This window comes from Perognathus longimembris, chromosome 21 (genome assembly GCF_023159225.1).
Source record: "Perognathus longimembris pacificus isolate PPM17 chromosome 21, ASM2315922v1, whole genome shotgun sequence".
NCBI lineage: Eukaryota > Metazoa > Chordata > Mammalia > Rodentia > Heteromyidae > Perognathus > Perognathus longimembris.
The window spans coordinates 8738606-8753485 of NC_063181.1; the positions used below are offsets into that span (position 1 = coordinate 8738606).

At 54.4% G+C, this 14880-nt stretch overlaps 1 protein-coding gene across 1 annotated transcript; it reads right to left on the reverse strand.

Moving 5' to 3' along the window:
- Positions 1 to 4293: 4293 nt before the first annotated feature.
- On the reverse strand, positions 4294 to 11189 carry Npm2 (nucleophosmin/nucleoplasmin 2). The gene is made up of 9 exons (XM_048330997.1): positions 11161 to 11189; positions 10749 to 10915; positions 10559 to 10644; positions 10321 to 10443; positions 8512 to 8605; positions 6213 to 6388; positions 5985 to 6019; positions 4880 to 4943; positions 4294 to 4332 (listed from the first exon to the last, which is right to left on the reverse strand). Exons 1-9 carry the CDS (start codon positions 11187 to 11189, stop codon positions 4294 to 4296), a joined length of 813 nt encoding a protein of 270 aa, XP_048186954.1.
- Between the last annotated feature and the right edge of the window lie 3691 nt (positions 11190 to 14880).

Below are 14880 nucleotides of genomic sequence, written 5' to 3' on the forward strand. Positions count from 1 at the left end.
GGCTGCTTAGTGGCCCCGGGCTGCGGGGCTGCGGGGCTGGGGCTGGGGGAGCTTTCTGGACAGGAGGCTGGCCCGTCAGCCCTCCTGCTTTATTCTTGGCCCGCTGGTGCAGAGCAAGCACAGAACCTGCTGGCCCAGGCGCAGTGCGGGCTCTGTGGCCGGCAGGGGGAGGAGGCTCCCTTGCCTGCCCGTCTCAGTGCACTGGCTCTCCTTCAGACTTGGAGCCCCATCTTCCTCCAGGGTAAGACAGCAGGTACTGAGCTGGGCTAGGGGACGCAGGTCCTGGCTTGAGGTAGAATTAAAAGGAGGAGCCTCCTTCCAGGGGGCAGGGGTGGGTTTGGTTCCGGCCACTGCTGGAGTGGCCCAGGCCACTAGGGAGGAGGGGCTGTGGCTGGCTGGCAGCAAACAGTGGGTGCAACAGGTTGGGATAAGAGATGAGGAGGACGAGGTCTTGAGAGGACCCCAAGAGAGGCACAAAGCCGGCTCGAGATAGAGACAGAGCACAGCAGGCCACAGTGTACAAGCCAGTTTCCCCGGGGCCCCCGTGAACGCCTTTGAGAAATGCGGACAGTCACGTACCTTTCCTCAGGAGGCCCAAGGGAGACTGTAGCGCTTAGAAGTCATGCCTGCTGCGGAGGCCCGGTGGCTCACGCCCTGTAATCCTAGCTACTCAAGAGGTAGGATTCCATGATCCTCACGAGATCAGAGGATCATGGTTCAAAGCCAGCCTGGGCAGGAAAATCTGTGAAACTCATCTCCACCCACCCACCCAAAGAGCTGGAAGGAGAGCTGGGTTCCAAGTGGTAGAGCTCGGGCTGGGAATGTGGCTCAGGGGTAGAGGGCTTGCCTAGCATGCACAAAGCCCTGGGCTCGATTCCTCAGCACCACATACATAGAAAAAGCTGGAACTGGCACTGTGGCTCAAGAGGTAGAGTGCTAGCCTTGAGCAAAAACAAGCCAAGGACAGTGCTCAGGCCGAGTCTAAGCCCCAGGAATGGCTAAAAAAAAAAAAAAAAATGAGTGCTTGCCTACCAAGTGGTAGAGCTCTCCAGCCTTGAGCATAAAAGCTCAGGGGCCGCACCCAGGCCCCAAGTTTATGCCCCAGCCTTCCCATCTTCCCTGACAAAAGCAGACATGCTCGCCAACAGTCTGGACAACATGGCTGGTTCTGTATCTTGTTGGGCTCTGTTTGCAGGCACTGTGGCCATACCCCCTCCCCCCCCCCAGGGCCCCAACTCCCAAGGGCTTCCTTGGAGGGGCACAGAAGTCTTGCTGGACCTTCAGTGACAGCTGAGGTTCTGGAAGCTGGTCATCAGTAGTTCACTTTATCACCTCCTTACCAAAAGGTGGTGGGGATGTGACTGGAAACGGGGTCCTTTGGGGGGAGCCTGGGAGGAAGGCCCCATCTAAGCTGTTCAGCCCTCTACAGATGGCTGTTCCTGTGTGTGTGGCTGGAGACTTATTGTCTTAGAGAGCTGGCTGGGATGGGCAAATTCTCACCCCTGGGTTCCTTCTCGCCTTCCTCCGTCAATCCACAAAGCGGTCTGCCACCTTCCCCAACACAAACAAGCCAAGAGGATACCTTCTGAGCACTGAGCAGCCCCAGCGGGGGTGGGGGGGGATGCTCAGTCCTGCCCAGCCCAAACTCCAAGGGCCTCGGCAGGGGCCCCGGATGTGGTGTGAGCCCTGTTCTCAGCCACTCCTGGAAGCCCAGCACTTGGAGATTTAAACTCAAAGACTGTCAAGCTGCCAGGGATCTTCGAGCTCCTTACCTGGCTCAAGGACGCCATTCCACAGTTCACAGAGGGCCTAGCCAGCAGACCGGCTGGGCGAAGGCTTGGTATTCAGCTCCCAGAACAGTGCTCAGCACTCCCCAAGCCTGCTTGTCCTTCCTCTCAGCTCTGCTGGGCCTCCTGGCCGTTCCCATCATCCACAGTCTTCCCACCATTGGAGGTTGGTTTGGACCGTTCCTGCTCCTTCCAGGTCTGACTTGACTCCCCGCCAGCTCCCAGGCAGTATTAAAGGCCAGCTCCCCATGACCTCAGCTCCAGGGGTCAAGCCAGGTCACTAGCAAAAGGCTACAGATGCTTCAGGGATATCTCAGACCTTAGGGTTCTGTAACAGGTGTCAGCCAGGCGATGGAAGGCAGGTGTTGGGGGCTCATTAGCCAGGGGGATATTGGCTCAAGGCCTGCGGGGGGGGGGGGGCTGAACACCTGGTGATGTCACTGGCTACACGCAGCCCCAGCCTAGGTCTCCATAGTAACAGATGCCCGAGGCGGATGCCAGGGCACTCTGCGGCCTGATAGGGGCAGTGAGCTTCCTGCATAAGTACCTCTGGTTCCTCATCCTTTCCCATTGTGCATCTGCACGCCTGGCTTCCTGGAGAGCCAGGCGTGGGTCCAGAGGCCGCAGGTAGAGGACTGGGGCCTGGGCTTCCCCTCACCGTGGTCCTCCCAGGCTGCGTGACCGATGGCAAGCCTCTCCACTTCTCTGGTGTCAGGTTCCCAGTTTGTACAAAGGAAATGGCTTCTCTCATGTCAACAGAGGTAGGAAGTCACTGAAAACGATGACCCATTGCCACAGTGGAAGAAGAGGGCATGGGCCTATGCGATCCAGCCTCAGTTTACCTAACCTTTGGCACTATCTCCTAATGGAGTAAGCTGGGGACAAGAGGAAGAAGAAGGGAGGGCTCTTGACCATCTCTTGGGGGTGGGTGAGAGGTGATTAGGGGAGAAATGACCAGCACTGCTGTAGCTAATCCACCCCCTAGTGCCAAGTTCAACACCCTCCAGCTAGGGCTGTCTCCCGCCTTCTCCTCACAGCCCAGCTGTGGCAAACAGAGTCCCCCCCCCCCCCCACGCCTACTTGCCTCAGCCCAGTGACCCTCTTCCTGCTGAATCACAGCCTGAGAAGGGCCAAGGGCAACCCTAGCAACTGGGACTGACTCCCGTCGGCTAGCTGCTGCCTGCTGCCTTCTAGCACACCATGATCAAGTGACCCCAGGGGTGCGAGGCGCGCCCCCTGGTAAGGATCCAGATCCCAGGCCCCTGCCCCGCCCTGGAAGGCTTGAAGTCTTTGGCCAGGGCTCCTCTGAACGGAATTCATTCTTATGCCTGCCCCTGCCCATCTCTTCCCGGAAACAGCAGAGCGGCTAAATGCGAGGGTTCTCGGGCCAGGTTACTCGGCGGTGTGACCTTGGTGCAGATGGTGTAACCTCTCTGTGCTTCATTGGAGAAGCGGGACTAGTCAGTCCCACCTCATGGGATTTGTGAGCACATCTCTGGACAGCTCCTGGTGCGCCCGTCAGTGGCCATTCCCCCCGGCTGTCTTCCTTCTTGCTAGACTTGCAAGCTCACTCCTACCTCGAGCCCTTTGCACACACTCTCCAGTTCCTAGGAACACCCTTCTGCCAGGTCCGCATGGAGTCCCCATCCCCTTGTCAGTCACGTGCTTTCAAGACCTAACAGTTCTGCTCCCTTCAAAGCATTTCCAGTCCTTTCCTGGTGTTGGCTTTATTTCCTCCAGATTGCAGGCAACTGGAATGAAAGGAGCCGCGTTTTGCTTACGGTGTGTGCCTGTGGCCAAAACCCAGGCTCAGCGAACACCAAGGAACCGAACACCGAAAGAGCCCAAATCCTGGTTGCTGACCTATGTAGGTGCTGAAAGACCTCTGACCCGAGCTGGGCATGACATACGTCTATAATCCTGGATACTCATGAGGTAGCGCCGAAGAGGACTGGGGGTTTTGAGTTTAGCTCAGGGAGCTGAACTCAAAGTCAGGGAGGCCCTGGCGAAATGAAAACAAGACTTGGGGGTGTGGTCCAGGCGGTAGAATGCTTGCTAAGGCCCTGGACTTAACCTCCAGTACTAGGGAATCAACCCCCAATACCTGGGGGGTTCGGAGAAAAGTCTCTACTGGCTTGCTTGTGTGTTCGGACCAGGCCCATGGGGAGGTGGGGAGAAGCTTAGCAGAAGCTCTAAGTGTAGCCCCCAGCATGGCCCGGGGTGGGGGGGGAGTAGGGGGTAGGAGGGGGAGAAAGGAGGTCTTCACGCTATTAACCATGCTATAAGGATGAAGAGAGGGTCATCGGAGCCATCTCCCCAGGTCTGGACAGGGCAGCCAGAGCCAGGCAGGAACCCTCCAACAGGGTCATTTAGCTGAGAGGACCCTGTACAAATGGCTTGTGGGGCGCAGCACCCTCACAGAAGCAGCCTGGAAAAGCAAGTACCTGGGATCCTCACTTTGGACAAGGGCCTCACAAGAGGGGAGCGGGCTCTGGACGTGGGGGCCTCAGGGTCCAGGTCCTTCGTGGTAGGGGTGCAGGTGGGTCTGACCGGGTCAAAGGGTGTGAGGGGCTCGTGCCACCAGCTCAGCCCCAGGCAGGGGCTTAGATGGGAGGGAGGGAGGGAGATCGGTGTTGCCGGTTGAAGGCCGCCCTCTGCTGGGCACAGGGGCTGGTGCGGCAGGAAGCCTCTCCACCCAGGGAAGAAGAGAAAAATCCTGACCACGTAAACTTTATTGGGGCCCTGCATTTGTTTGCTGGGCTCTTCTAAGGCCTCCTGGAACCGGAGGGTTATTTGGGGGGGGGGGGTGGAGAAGGTATAGGATTCTTGTGTGGCCCCCACATGCCGTCGTATTCTGACTCAGGTGGAGGGGCCATTAGGGAACACCAGAGCACAGGTGGTAGGGGAGACACTTTCTGCCTGGCGGGGTCTTGAACCTTCCTCAGTCGGGACAAGGCCATCGTAGGCTCCTCATCTCTTGGCTGATGATTTCTTAGTTTTCAATGTGATTCTGGCCTGTAGAGAAAGGGAGTTTCCGTCTCTACCGCGCCCCGCCCCCTGCCCCAGGCCGGCCCTTCTAGCTTCCTACTCACCTTTCTCGCAGGGGTCTTGTCTGCCACTGGAGTGGACCTGGAACTGTGTGGAGGTGGCAGGGAGCTGAGATGGAGGTGGGCAAAACGGAGATCAGGGAAGGCCATAGCTTGGGCTCGCCCCGTGTCTGTGCAGGGAGGGAGCTGGGCCGAGGCGGTTCTGGGAGGCAGGCAGCCCAGCCTGGAAGCTGTGGGGCACTCTGCCTCTCTCTCCATTGTTCTCGTGTGTGATGAATGCCCTACCACTAAGCTATATCCCCCTACCGCCCAGTCCAGCCCTTCTCCTTTTCAAACATTTGTCTTCCTCTTTTAGGCTTCCCTCTGCTTCTTTCAGGTATCAAAAATACCTTTTTCATTAGAAAAATTTTTACCACATTGCATACAATTTAGAGCAAATAAGAGGATATGCTACTTATAATTTTCTTTTTGTTTGTTTTTGTTTTGGCCAGTCCTGGGCCTTGGACTCAGGGCCTGAGCACTGTCCCTGGCTTCTTCTTGCTCAAGGCTAGCACTCTGCCACTTGAGCCACAGCGCCACTTCTGGCCATTTTCTGTATATGTGGTGCTGAGGAATTGAACCCAGGGCTTCATGTATAGGACGCAAGCACTCTTGCCGCTAGGCCATATTCCCAGCCCTATAATTATTTTTACTTCCTACCAATATTAACATTTTTAAAAACATCATGATATGCTATCTTGTCCTTTTAATCTTACTGACACTGCAGGCTGCTGTGTGCTTTGAAAGCATCATGTGACATTCCATTTGGCCAAGCAGAACAGAGAAAAGATACAAGGGTTTAGCTCATTGTGATGCGGTAGACATTTAGAGGGCTTCAAGTTTTCACTAGTACTTGGACAAAGCCATGGTAAGTTCTCTTGCTCACACAATTTCCCCCATATCTTGAGCTGCGTTCTCTGGAAGGATTGCCTTAAGTGGAATCAGGTCCAAAAATAAGAACATGGCATGCTTTCCAAGATGGCGTGCTGACTCCAGTTCACGTGTGCGCGCGTGCGTGTCTGTATACATGCCAGCTGGACCGGGCTTCCTAGCACTACGTATCTCACGGAACTAACGCAGGGCAATCTAACAAGACAAGGGGAAGTGTTACCTCTCTGCCGCCTCTTCTTTGTCCAGCTTTTTTTTCTGGAAATCAAAGACAAGCACTGTTAGAGAGAGTTAGGCTGAAGCCCAGGGCCAGAACAGACTCCCCCGGCCCAAGCCATCCTGGCTGAGCAGCCGGCAGCACTGAGACAGTGGTCTGGGCTCACCGTGCACTTCCTCCCAGGGGCCTCTCCCGGCTCCCGAACAAACCCAAGGCAGACACCTCCTTCCCCACCTTCGTCACGCTCATCTGCTTGTGGGGCACCAGCCTCTTCCCTTGTCGGGCAGAAGTGCTCTCTGCAGACACGTCTGCTTCGCTGCCGCTGCCGTCATCGTCATCGTCATCCACGTCTACCTCCTCTTCCTCAAACTCTTCCTCCTCCTCCTCTGCCCAGGAGGAGTCTAAAAGCTCTGTGAGGGTGTGGGCGAGGCAGATGCAAGGAGGGGAAGCAAAGGCAGAGTTTCCAGGTCTAGGGTGGCGTCTGCCGACTCCTTTTATTTCACCGTGGCCTTGGGGGTACCCCTGGGGCTGAATATGTACACCTATCTTCTGTACCCCAAAATAGGGGCCAGGGTGTGTCAGGGCATAGAGAAAGACACACAACCCCCTCACCCCGGCCCAAGGCAAGAGACAGAAAGGACAGGGGAGGAGGGAAGACATGTGCTGGGAAGTGGGTAGGGCGGGAAGGAGAGGGAGTGGACGTGGCAGGATGGCCTGCGCCTCGTCCCTGCTGGGGTCCCTGCATTCTCGGCCTGACAACTGCGAGGGTTGGGGCCTAGCTGAAGGTACCTCGGTCGTGGGGATGCACCCTGGCGAATGCATTAATTCTGTCTTGAAGGACTAGGTCTTGAGACTGGCTCTGTTCCACAGCATTGTTTTGCTAGAAAGTTCCTTTCTCAGCTCACTGAATTCTCACACATGTGCCCTTTCTGCATACACCCCGTGGGTGCCATGTTGTGACATATTGGGCGCCCTTGCCAGTTGTCAGAGCCATGTTGTTTGGACTTTCCAGCCACTGGGATAGCGAGCCAAACAAACCTTTTCTGTTTGATTTATGCGTATGTGCTGGAACTCGGGGCTTGAACTCAGGTTGCTCTCCTGGAGCTTTCGTGTTCGAGGCTAGCTCTGGACTGCATGAACCACAGCTCCATATCCCAATTTTTGGTGCTTAATTGGAGATAGAGAGTCTCACAGACTTTCCTCCCTAGCTTGGCTCTGAATCATGGTCCTCAGATCTCAGTCTCCTGAGTAGCTAGGATTACAGGTGTGAGCCACCAGTGCCTGGCTGTTTTGTTTTGTTTTTTGTTTTTGCCAGTCCTGAGCACTATCCCTGGCTTCTTTTTGCTCAAGGCTAGCACTCTGCCACTTGAGCCACAGCGCCCCTTCTGGCCGTTTTCTGTATATGTGGTGCTGGGGAATCGAACTCTGGGCTTCATGTATATGAGGCCCACTTGCCACTAGGCTATATTCATAGCCCCTGTTTTTTGTTTTTTTTTTTTGGTTGTTTTTTAAGACAGGCTCTCACTATGAAATCCAGGTTGGCCACAAACTCATGATCCTCTACTCAGCCTCCAAGTGCTGTGATTACGGGCATGTGCCTTCAGGCTGACAAATCTTTTATAAAATACCCAGGCCTCTGGTATTTATTATAACATAAGATGGGAAGGACAAGAGGAACCTGAAACAGGCAGTTAAGAATCTAGAGCTTATTTTAAGGAAAATGAAACATGTTAGGGGCTTGGAAGCAGGAAAACTACCCTCATCACGATGGCTCTATACTGTCTAGCAGCCATGTTTAAATGGGTTATGCTGAACTTTTTTTTTTTTTTTTGCCAGTCCTGGGGCGTTTGAACTCAGGGCCTGAGCACTGTCCCTGGCTTCTTTTTGATCAAGGCTAGCACTCTGCCACTTGAGCCACAGCGCCACTTCTGGCTGTTTTCTATATATGTGGTGCTGGGGAATCGAACCCAGGGCTTCAGCTATATGAGGCAAGCACTCTTGCCACTAGGCCATATTCCCAGACCTATGCTGAACTTCTTTTGAATGCCCCATCTATTCCTAAGAAGACTCAAAGCCGGGCACCTGCGCTCACCCCCGTAATCCTAACAATTCAGGAGGCTGAGATCTGAGGATCGCAGTTTGAAGCCATCCCAGGCAGGAAAGGCCGTGGGACTCTTATCTCCAATGAATCACCAGAAAAGTGAAAGTGTGGCTCTTCAGTAAAAACCTCAGGGACAGCGCTCAGGCCCTGAGTTCAAGCACCACCACCAAAAAGACTCTCTGAAAGTGAAGTCAAAGGCAGCTTCTCATGGTACCAGTGAGGGCTGAGGCCCACAGAGAGAGCTAAAGGAGAATTGGAGCCTGGACCTTCCCTATGGCTTTCCAGTTCAGGCCGGGGGCAATCATGTTACCTTCGGGGAGTTTATCTAGGAAAAACAAGACACCAAGACGTGCTCAAGTGCTTGAGTGATCGTGTCCATGTCCCGCACACCCCTGCACCCTCACCCCGGCCCACATCCAAGCTCTGACTTGCCATAGCACTCCTGGCCACTGAGGAACACGGGTCCCGAGCCCGTCCGAAGCTGGAAGACCACTGGAGGAGAAAGCTCTACCCTCGACATGGCCACCTGCAGTGGGAAAGGTCAGAGGAGCACAGGTGAACTTGGATCTTGGCACCTGACGGGCGGGGGTGGGGGGAGCAGCCAGTCCTGAACCCCTGAGGAATGCGGGCCCTATGGGCCTTTGTTCTCAGCCCTCCCCCCTCCTGCGGCGGCAATCTCTGTCCCTCTCCACAGGGCCTGGGCCCTGTCCCAACTTAGCGTGTTCGAGTGCTCCCCCACGTAAGCCACAGCTCCACGTCTGGCTTTTGGTGGTTCACTGGAAATAAGAGTCTTTTGGACTTTGGAAGTGTGATCCTCAGATATCAACCTCCCGAGTAGCTAGGATTACAGGCCACCAGCACCCAGCTTTTCAGTTCTACTCTTTTCTATGTGTACATACTCCCGTTTTTTTTTTTTTTAAATGACCCTCTCACTTGAACTTCCAGTCCTGTAGTTAACTGGGTTAGCTGCCAGATAGCCAAAATTTAACATATATAGGACTTTTAAAAAATATAGTCCCTATCCACCATTCTGTCCCAGTAGATATCTGTTATTCTATTCCACCAGGACAAGCTGTTATTCTATTGAGTCGGGCACAAAAGTGTTTTTCTCTTACATTCTGTGTCTGATATGTCAGCAAAGCCTGTTGGCTCTGTTGCCACAACATATCCAAGTAGGCCACATCTATTTTTTTGTCAGTTGTGGGGCTTGAATTCTGAGCCTGCACACGGTCCGTGAGCTCTTTAGCTCAAGGCTCTACCACTTGAGCCACAGAGCCACTTCCCGTTTTCTGTTGGCTTATTGGAGATAAGAGTCTCACAGCCTTTCCCGCCTGGGCTGGCTTTGAACTGCAATCCTCAGATCTCAGCCTCCTGAGCATCTAGGATTACAAGCGTGAGCTGCTGCAGCCTGGCTTAGACTATATCTTTGTAAGTGCATTCTCCACTTATGACACTTCCAATGTACCATACATCTATCTGAATATAAGCCCGCTCTGAATCAGGGAGCAGCTGTATGATATTGGAGGTCCCAGTCCATGCAATAGCGTGGTAGAATTATACATAGAGGAAAAGCAGACAGACTCGGTGGCACAAATTGTAATCCCAGCACTCAGGAGGCTGAGGCAGGAGGCTCTCAAAACGAGGGCTGGCTTGGGGTTACATAATAAGACCTATCTAAACAGAAATAAATACATACATTAATTAATTTTTAAAAAAAGAACCAGGCGCTCGTGGCTCAAGCTTGTAATCCTAGCTACTCAGGCGGCTGAGATCTGAGGATCGTGGTTCAAAGCCAGCCCAGGCAGGAAAGGCTGTGAGACTCTTATCTCCAATCAACCACCAGAAAACACAGAAGTGGTGCTGTGGCTCAAAGCGGTAGAGCACTAACTAATCTTGAACAAAAGAGCTCGGGGGACAGTGCCCGGGCCCTGAGTTCAAGCCCCATGACTGACTAAAGAAAGGAAAAAGAAAAAAGAGAAAGAAAATCCCTACCACTATTCACAAACCATGGCTGACTGCACAGAAAGCCCAAGCTAAGCTGGATATGTAAGCCATAGCGAAGTCCCCAGTGTCCCAGCCACTGGCAGGGACCCACGTAACCACGATCCTGTTGAAGACAGGCTACCTGGTTGCCGGGGGTCAGCAAGGATGTGGACAGGGCTAGGTTGCTTCCCTCGTGTTGTCGGACCTGGCTGGACCTGCCTGCGCACCCCACTTTGGGGTCTTGGGGGAGAGGCTCACCATGGGCAGGACAGAGGGCTTGAGCGTAGCCAGGGTGACGGGCGACCTCCTGTCCTCCATGCTTTCCGGGGTCAGGACCTCCACGCGGTTCAGCTCTTCTTTGGCTTTCTCACCCAGGCAAACCTGAGCGGGATGGAGAGCAGGCGGCGGCCTCAGGGCCGGGGCGGAAGATGCCCGGCCGCGATGGGAGCCGCTGCGCTCGCTCCTCCTCCCTCCCAGCCTTGGGGGGGACACCCACCGTACTGATGACCAGTTTACAGGTTTCCTTCCTCTCCAGTTCGGGCTTGAAGGTGCAAATCCGCTTGTCGTGAGTTAGCTCAGCACCTGCCCCGGGGCAGAGCGGAATGGGCTTGAGAGCGCCAAGGCCCCGGGAGCAGCAGCACCTCCACCTTGTCCCCGCGGAGGGGCCCCGGGGGTCCCTCACTTACCCCACAGCATGGTCCGCGTTTCCCTCTCCGTCATGATGCCGCCGCTGCTGTAACTTGGTACCGGGTCGGGTTGGCCCGGCAGCTGTAAGGAAGGGGCTTGTGGTGAGGAAAGGCCCTGGGGCCCCCCAGCTTCGGAGCTCAGCAGCCAGCAGGCCCTTGGGTGCTGCCTGAAAAGGGGCCTGTCGAGGTCAAGGGCCATTTAAGAGCCCTTGGAGGACACAAGCCAACGGTCCCGCCGACCCCAGTAGCTCAGAGGTAAGCCTGCAACACTCCAAAGACAGCAGAGCGGCCGGGCGGAAGGCTGGGGGCTGCCCAGAGGCCGTCTGTCTGCCCCCTGGGGTGTGTGCCCATTGGGGGTCCAGTTCCACTCATCCCCCGGGGCCTGGCCTTCTCAGCCCCCGCTCGGCCTTACCATGGGCCCCCTGGATCACTGCCGCTCATGAGACGTCACCTTGACTGGAGCCAAAGCCCGCTGCCCTCTCCAGGCTGTTAAAAAGCCTGGGGAGGGGGAAGGTATCCAATCAGCCCTAAAGAACATCCTCCTATTCCATTCCTCCCTCCTTTCCTCCTCTGGGTGCCTCATGCTCACCTGTGCGCTTGTTAAAGTATACAATGGTCAGCCTTTTCCTCGGCTGTTTCCCATTGAGTTGGTCTAGGTGGGGTCAAGAGAATTAAAGTGTCTAACAGGTTCTCAGGTGAAGTTGCTGTTGCGGCCGGCCTAGAACCACGGAGTGAGAAGCATGGTGAGGGCCAAGTGTATGGAGGCATACCACAGAGAGGGGCTCTCAGCCTCCAACGCAGAGAGATGTGTTCACAAGGGAAGCAGCAAGCACTGACTACCACTGTGCATTCCTACTTGCAGTGTACAATCATTCTAATTTTTCTGTATCTTTATCAACACTAGGCATTGTCAGTCTGAACTTAGCCATTCCAGTCTATGGACTTTATTATTTGCTTCTCATTATTATTATTATTTGCTGGAAATATGGATGGGGGCTACTCTGCTGGCATTTTTGCTTTTTTCTTGATTTAGGGCAAAGATCCAAGTTTTTGACTTGTAAGTATGCTCTTGGCCTCGAGATTGTAATCCTCCTTCCTCAGCTTCCTGAGAAGTTGGTACTATATACAGGGGTGTTTGATGTTCATTGCCAGGTTGAGAATGTCTGGGATTTGGTGACAAGCATTAGACCCTGGGTGTAACCCTCTCAGTACCGAAAAAAAGGTGGTGCCCATTCTTCCTGTGCTAAGTTAAAAAAAAAATCATGGATACTGACTTTTCTTTTTATTTTATTTTTTTGTGCCAGTCCTGGGGCTTGAACTGAGGGTCTCTTGAGTTTTTTTTTTTTTGTTTTTCCTTCAAGGCTTAGTGCTCTACCAGCTGAGCTAGAATTCCTTTCCAGCTTTTTAGTGGTTAATTGGAGATAAGAGTGTCACAGACTTTCCTGCCCTGACTGGCTTTGAACTGTGATCCTTAGATCTCTACCTCCTGAGAGGCTAGGATTACATGTGGGATACCCTGGCACCTGCTAGATGGCAACTTTTAAAATACTTTTTTCTTTATATATTGAGATGACCTGTTGTTTATCTTTGTTTATATGCTTATGAGGATGATGATGCCGGTTGCGGGGCTTGAACTCAGGGCCTGGGGTGCTGTCCCTGACCACTTTGAGCCACAGCTCCACTTCCAGTTTTTGAGTGGTTAATCCGAGATGAGAGTCCGACGGGGATTTTTCTGCCCCGGGGCTGGTTTTGAACCACGATTCTCAGATCTCAGCCTCCTGAGTAGCTAGGGTTACAGGCGTGAGCCACGGGCACCTGGCTAATTTTTTATTTTTATTTTCATTTTTAATGAAAGCGCCCTCGCAGTCCCAGCTAGCACGATCCCTCTCGGTCACGATTTCGCGGCTGGTTTTAGATATTGCTGAATTTCACGGGTTCCTATTTTCCCAGGCCGTCTTTGCAGCGGAGTCTTCCGTGTCATGTCATGGATTTTGGTGGTGAGGAAACGCCGACACCTCCCGGGGCTCCTCCACTCGGGCTCGGCCTTGGCGGGGCCCGCGGCCGCTCCTCGCCTCCCGCACGCGCAGCTGGGCGCCGCGGGGCTCGCAGGAACACGCCGCCGCTCCGCACCGCGTTCCCCGATCCTCTCTCCACGGCCAAGTCCTGCCACCGAGCCGCGCGTTCCCCGCTACGCACGGACGTTCCCTTCCGTCCGCAAGCCCCCTCTCGGGAGCTCAGCGCCCCACAGCCTTGGACAGGGTCACTGCGATGACCGCCGCGGACGCCCGGGGAGAGGCCGCGGGGCAGACAAGCCTCGCAGTGCGCGTGCGCGAGCGGACAGCCGCGCCCCGCCTGCGCCTGCGCGGGACGGCGCCATCCCCCCCCCCCCCGACGCGGACCTCGGTGCGCAGGCGCGCGCTTTCTTCAGACGCACGTGGGCCGCGCAGAACCACTTCCGGGGCCAGAGCGGCGGTCTCGGGGTGGGACGCGGCCCGCCACGCCCGCAGCGCTCTTTGGGCTGTGGCCAGGGGCCTCGGCGTGCGTGTCCCCGAGGGGCCGGCGGATCAGCCCCCGCCCGCATTTCTGTGGCTTGGAGAGGGGAGGGGCAGGAACACCCCAGGCAGGCCCCGAGGCTCTGCGGGCTGGGGGCCGAAGCGGGGGACTGGGGGGCGCGGGGAGCCAGTTTCGGATCTAGGAGGAGGTAGGCGAGCAGAGGGCACCGTGCTGAGCTAGGCGAGGGCGCGGTGGCCGCCGTGGGTCTGGCCGAGTGGAAGGGCCGGCGGTGGTCTGTGGCCCGGCCGATAAGGGCTTTGCCTTGATCTCTTGACACCGGCCCCAGACTTGGGTCATCAGTTCTCCGATGAAATTAGCTCTAAACGCGGCTTCATTCCCAGCCTTGCCGCGCTCGTTCCCCCCCCCCCCCCCCCGTTCTGGATGCCTTACGTCCATTACAGTCGTAGTATTCAAGAGCTGGGGACAGGCTTTTTTTTTCCTTCTGGTGGTCAGTCGTGGGGACTGGACGCCATCCCGGAGCGCTCGGTCACTCTGAGCCACAGCATCACTTCCGGCTCGCTAGAGATTATCCGGAGGTGAGATCCCATGGATTTTCCTGCCCGGGATGGCTTTGAACTGTGATCCTCAGTTCTCAACAGGCAGGAGTTTGGAACCCCCATGCCTGACATGCCCTAGGACTCTGAGTTAGGGGAGTCCCTCGTCTGCCCGTTCCTTTGCAGCCTAGTAAGGAGGCAAGTTAACACATATTGGGGGGCTTAAGTGCATTATGGATTGTTTTCGAGCCATGACACAATTAAAAACAGAATAGTTGTGCATGGGGCTTTCATAAGTACACTCCACAGTTTTTCGTTTTCTTACAATTTTATTTTCCCCAAGTACTTTTTAAAACTTTACCAACTAACAGGCCAGACTTGTGGAGTAACTCTTTCCCAGGCTTTTTAGGCGACAGAATTTATCAAATAACATGGGTCTAGGATGTTTCTACCCCAGTTACCTTCTCAGCCCTTAATTGGAATCGAATAATTTAGACCAAGAGCACGTAATCAAAAGAGCATGCTTTTCTTTGGCAGAACACTGGAGATAAACGCAGGGCCTGGTACATATTTAATGCTCTGTGGCTGAGCTTGTTTTTCTTTTGGTGGAACTGGGGTTTGGATTCAGGGTTTTTCACTAGCTAGGCTGGCACTCTGCCGCTTGGGCCTTATCTCTAGCTGGTTATTTCAGAAATGAAGTCAGACTGACTTTTCTGTCTTGGGTTAGCCTTAACTTCAATACCCTGGATTCTCAGCGTCCTGAGCTGCTTAGGATTATAGGTGGGAACTACTAGTACCTGAATTTATTTATTTATTTTTTTTGTGGTACTAGAGCTTGAGTACAGGGCCTTGAGTTTACTAAGTTCTGATGTCAGTTTGTGCTATTTGTTATACAGAAAGAACAGTGGGAATAAATAGCCTTGCAGATTACTTTTCCTGCTTTTTGGTCAGCTGCTGCTTTAATCGACCTAATTTCTGAAACACACCCGTCCACAGTCCAGCCAGTGTTGAGCATCATCTAAGCCACCCCAAATAATGTCATTAACACAGAGAAGACAGCTCAAAATAAAGAATCCCCTTACATA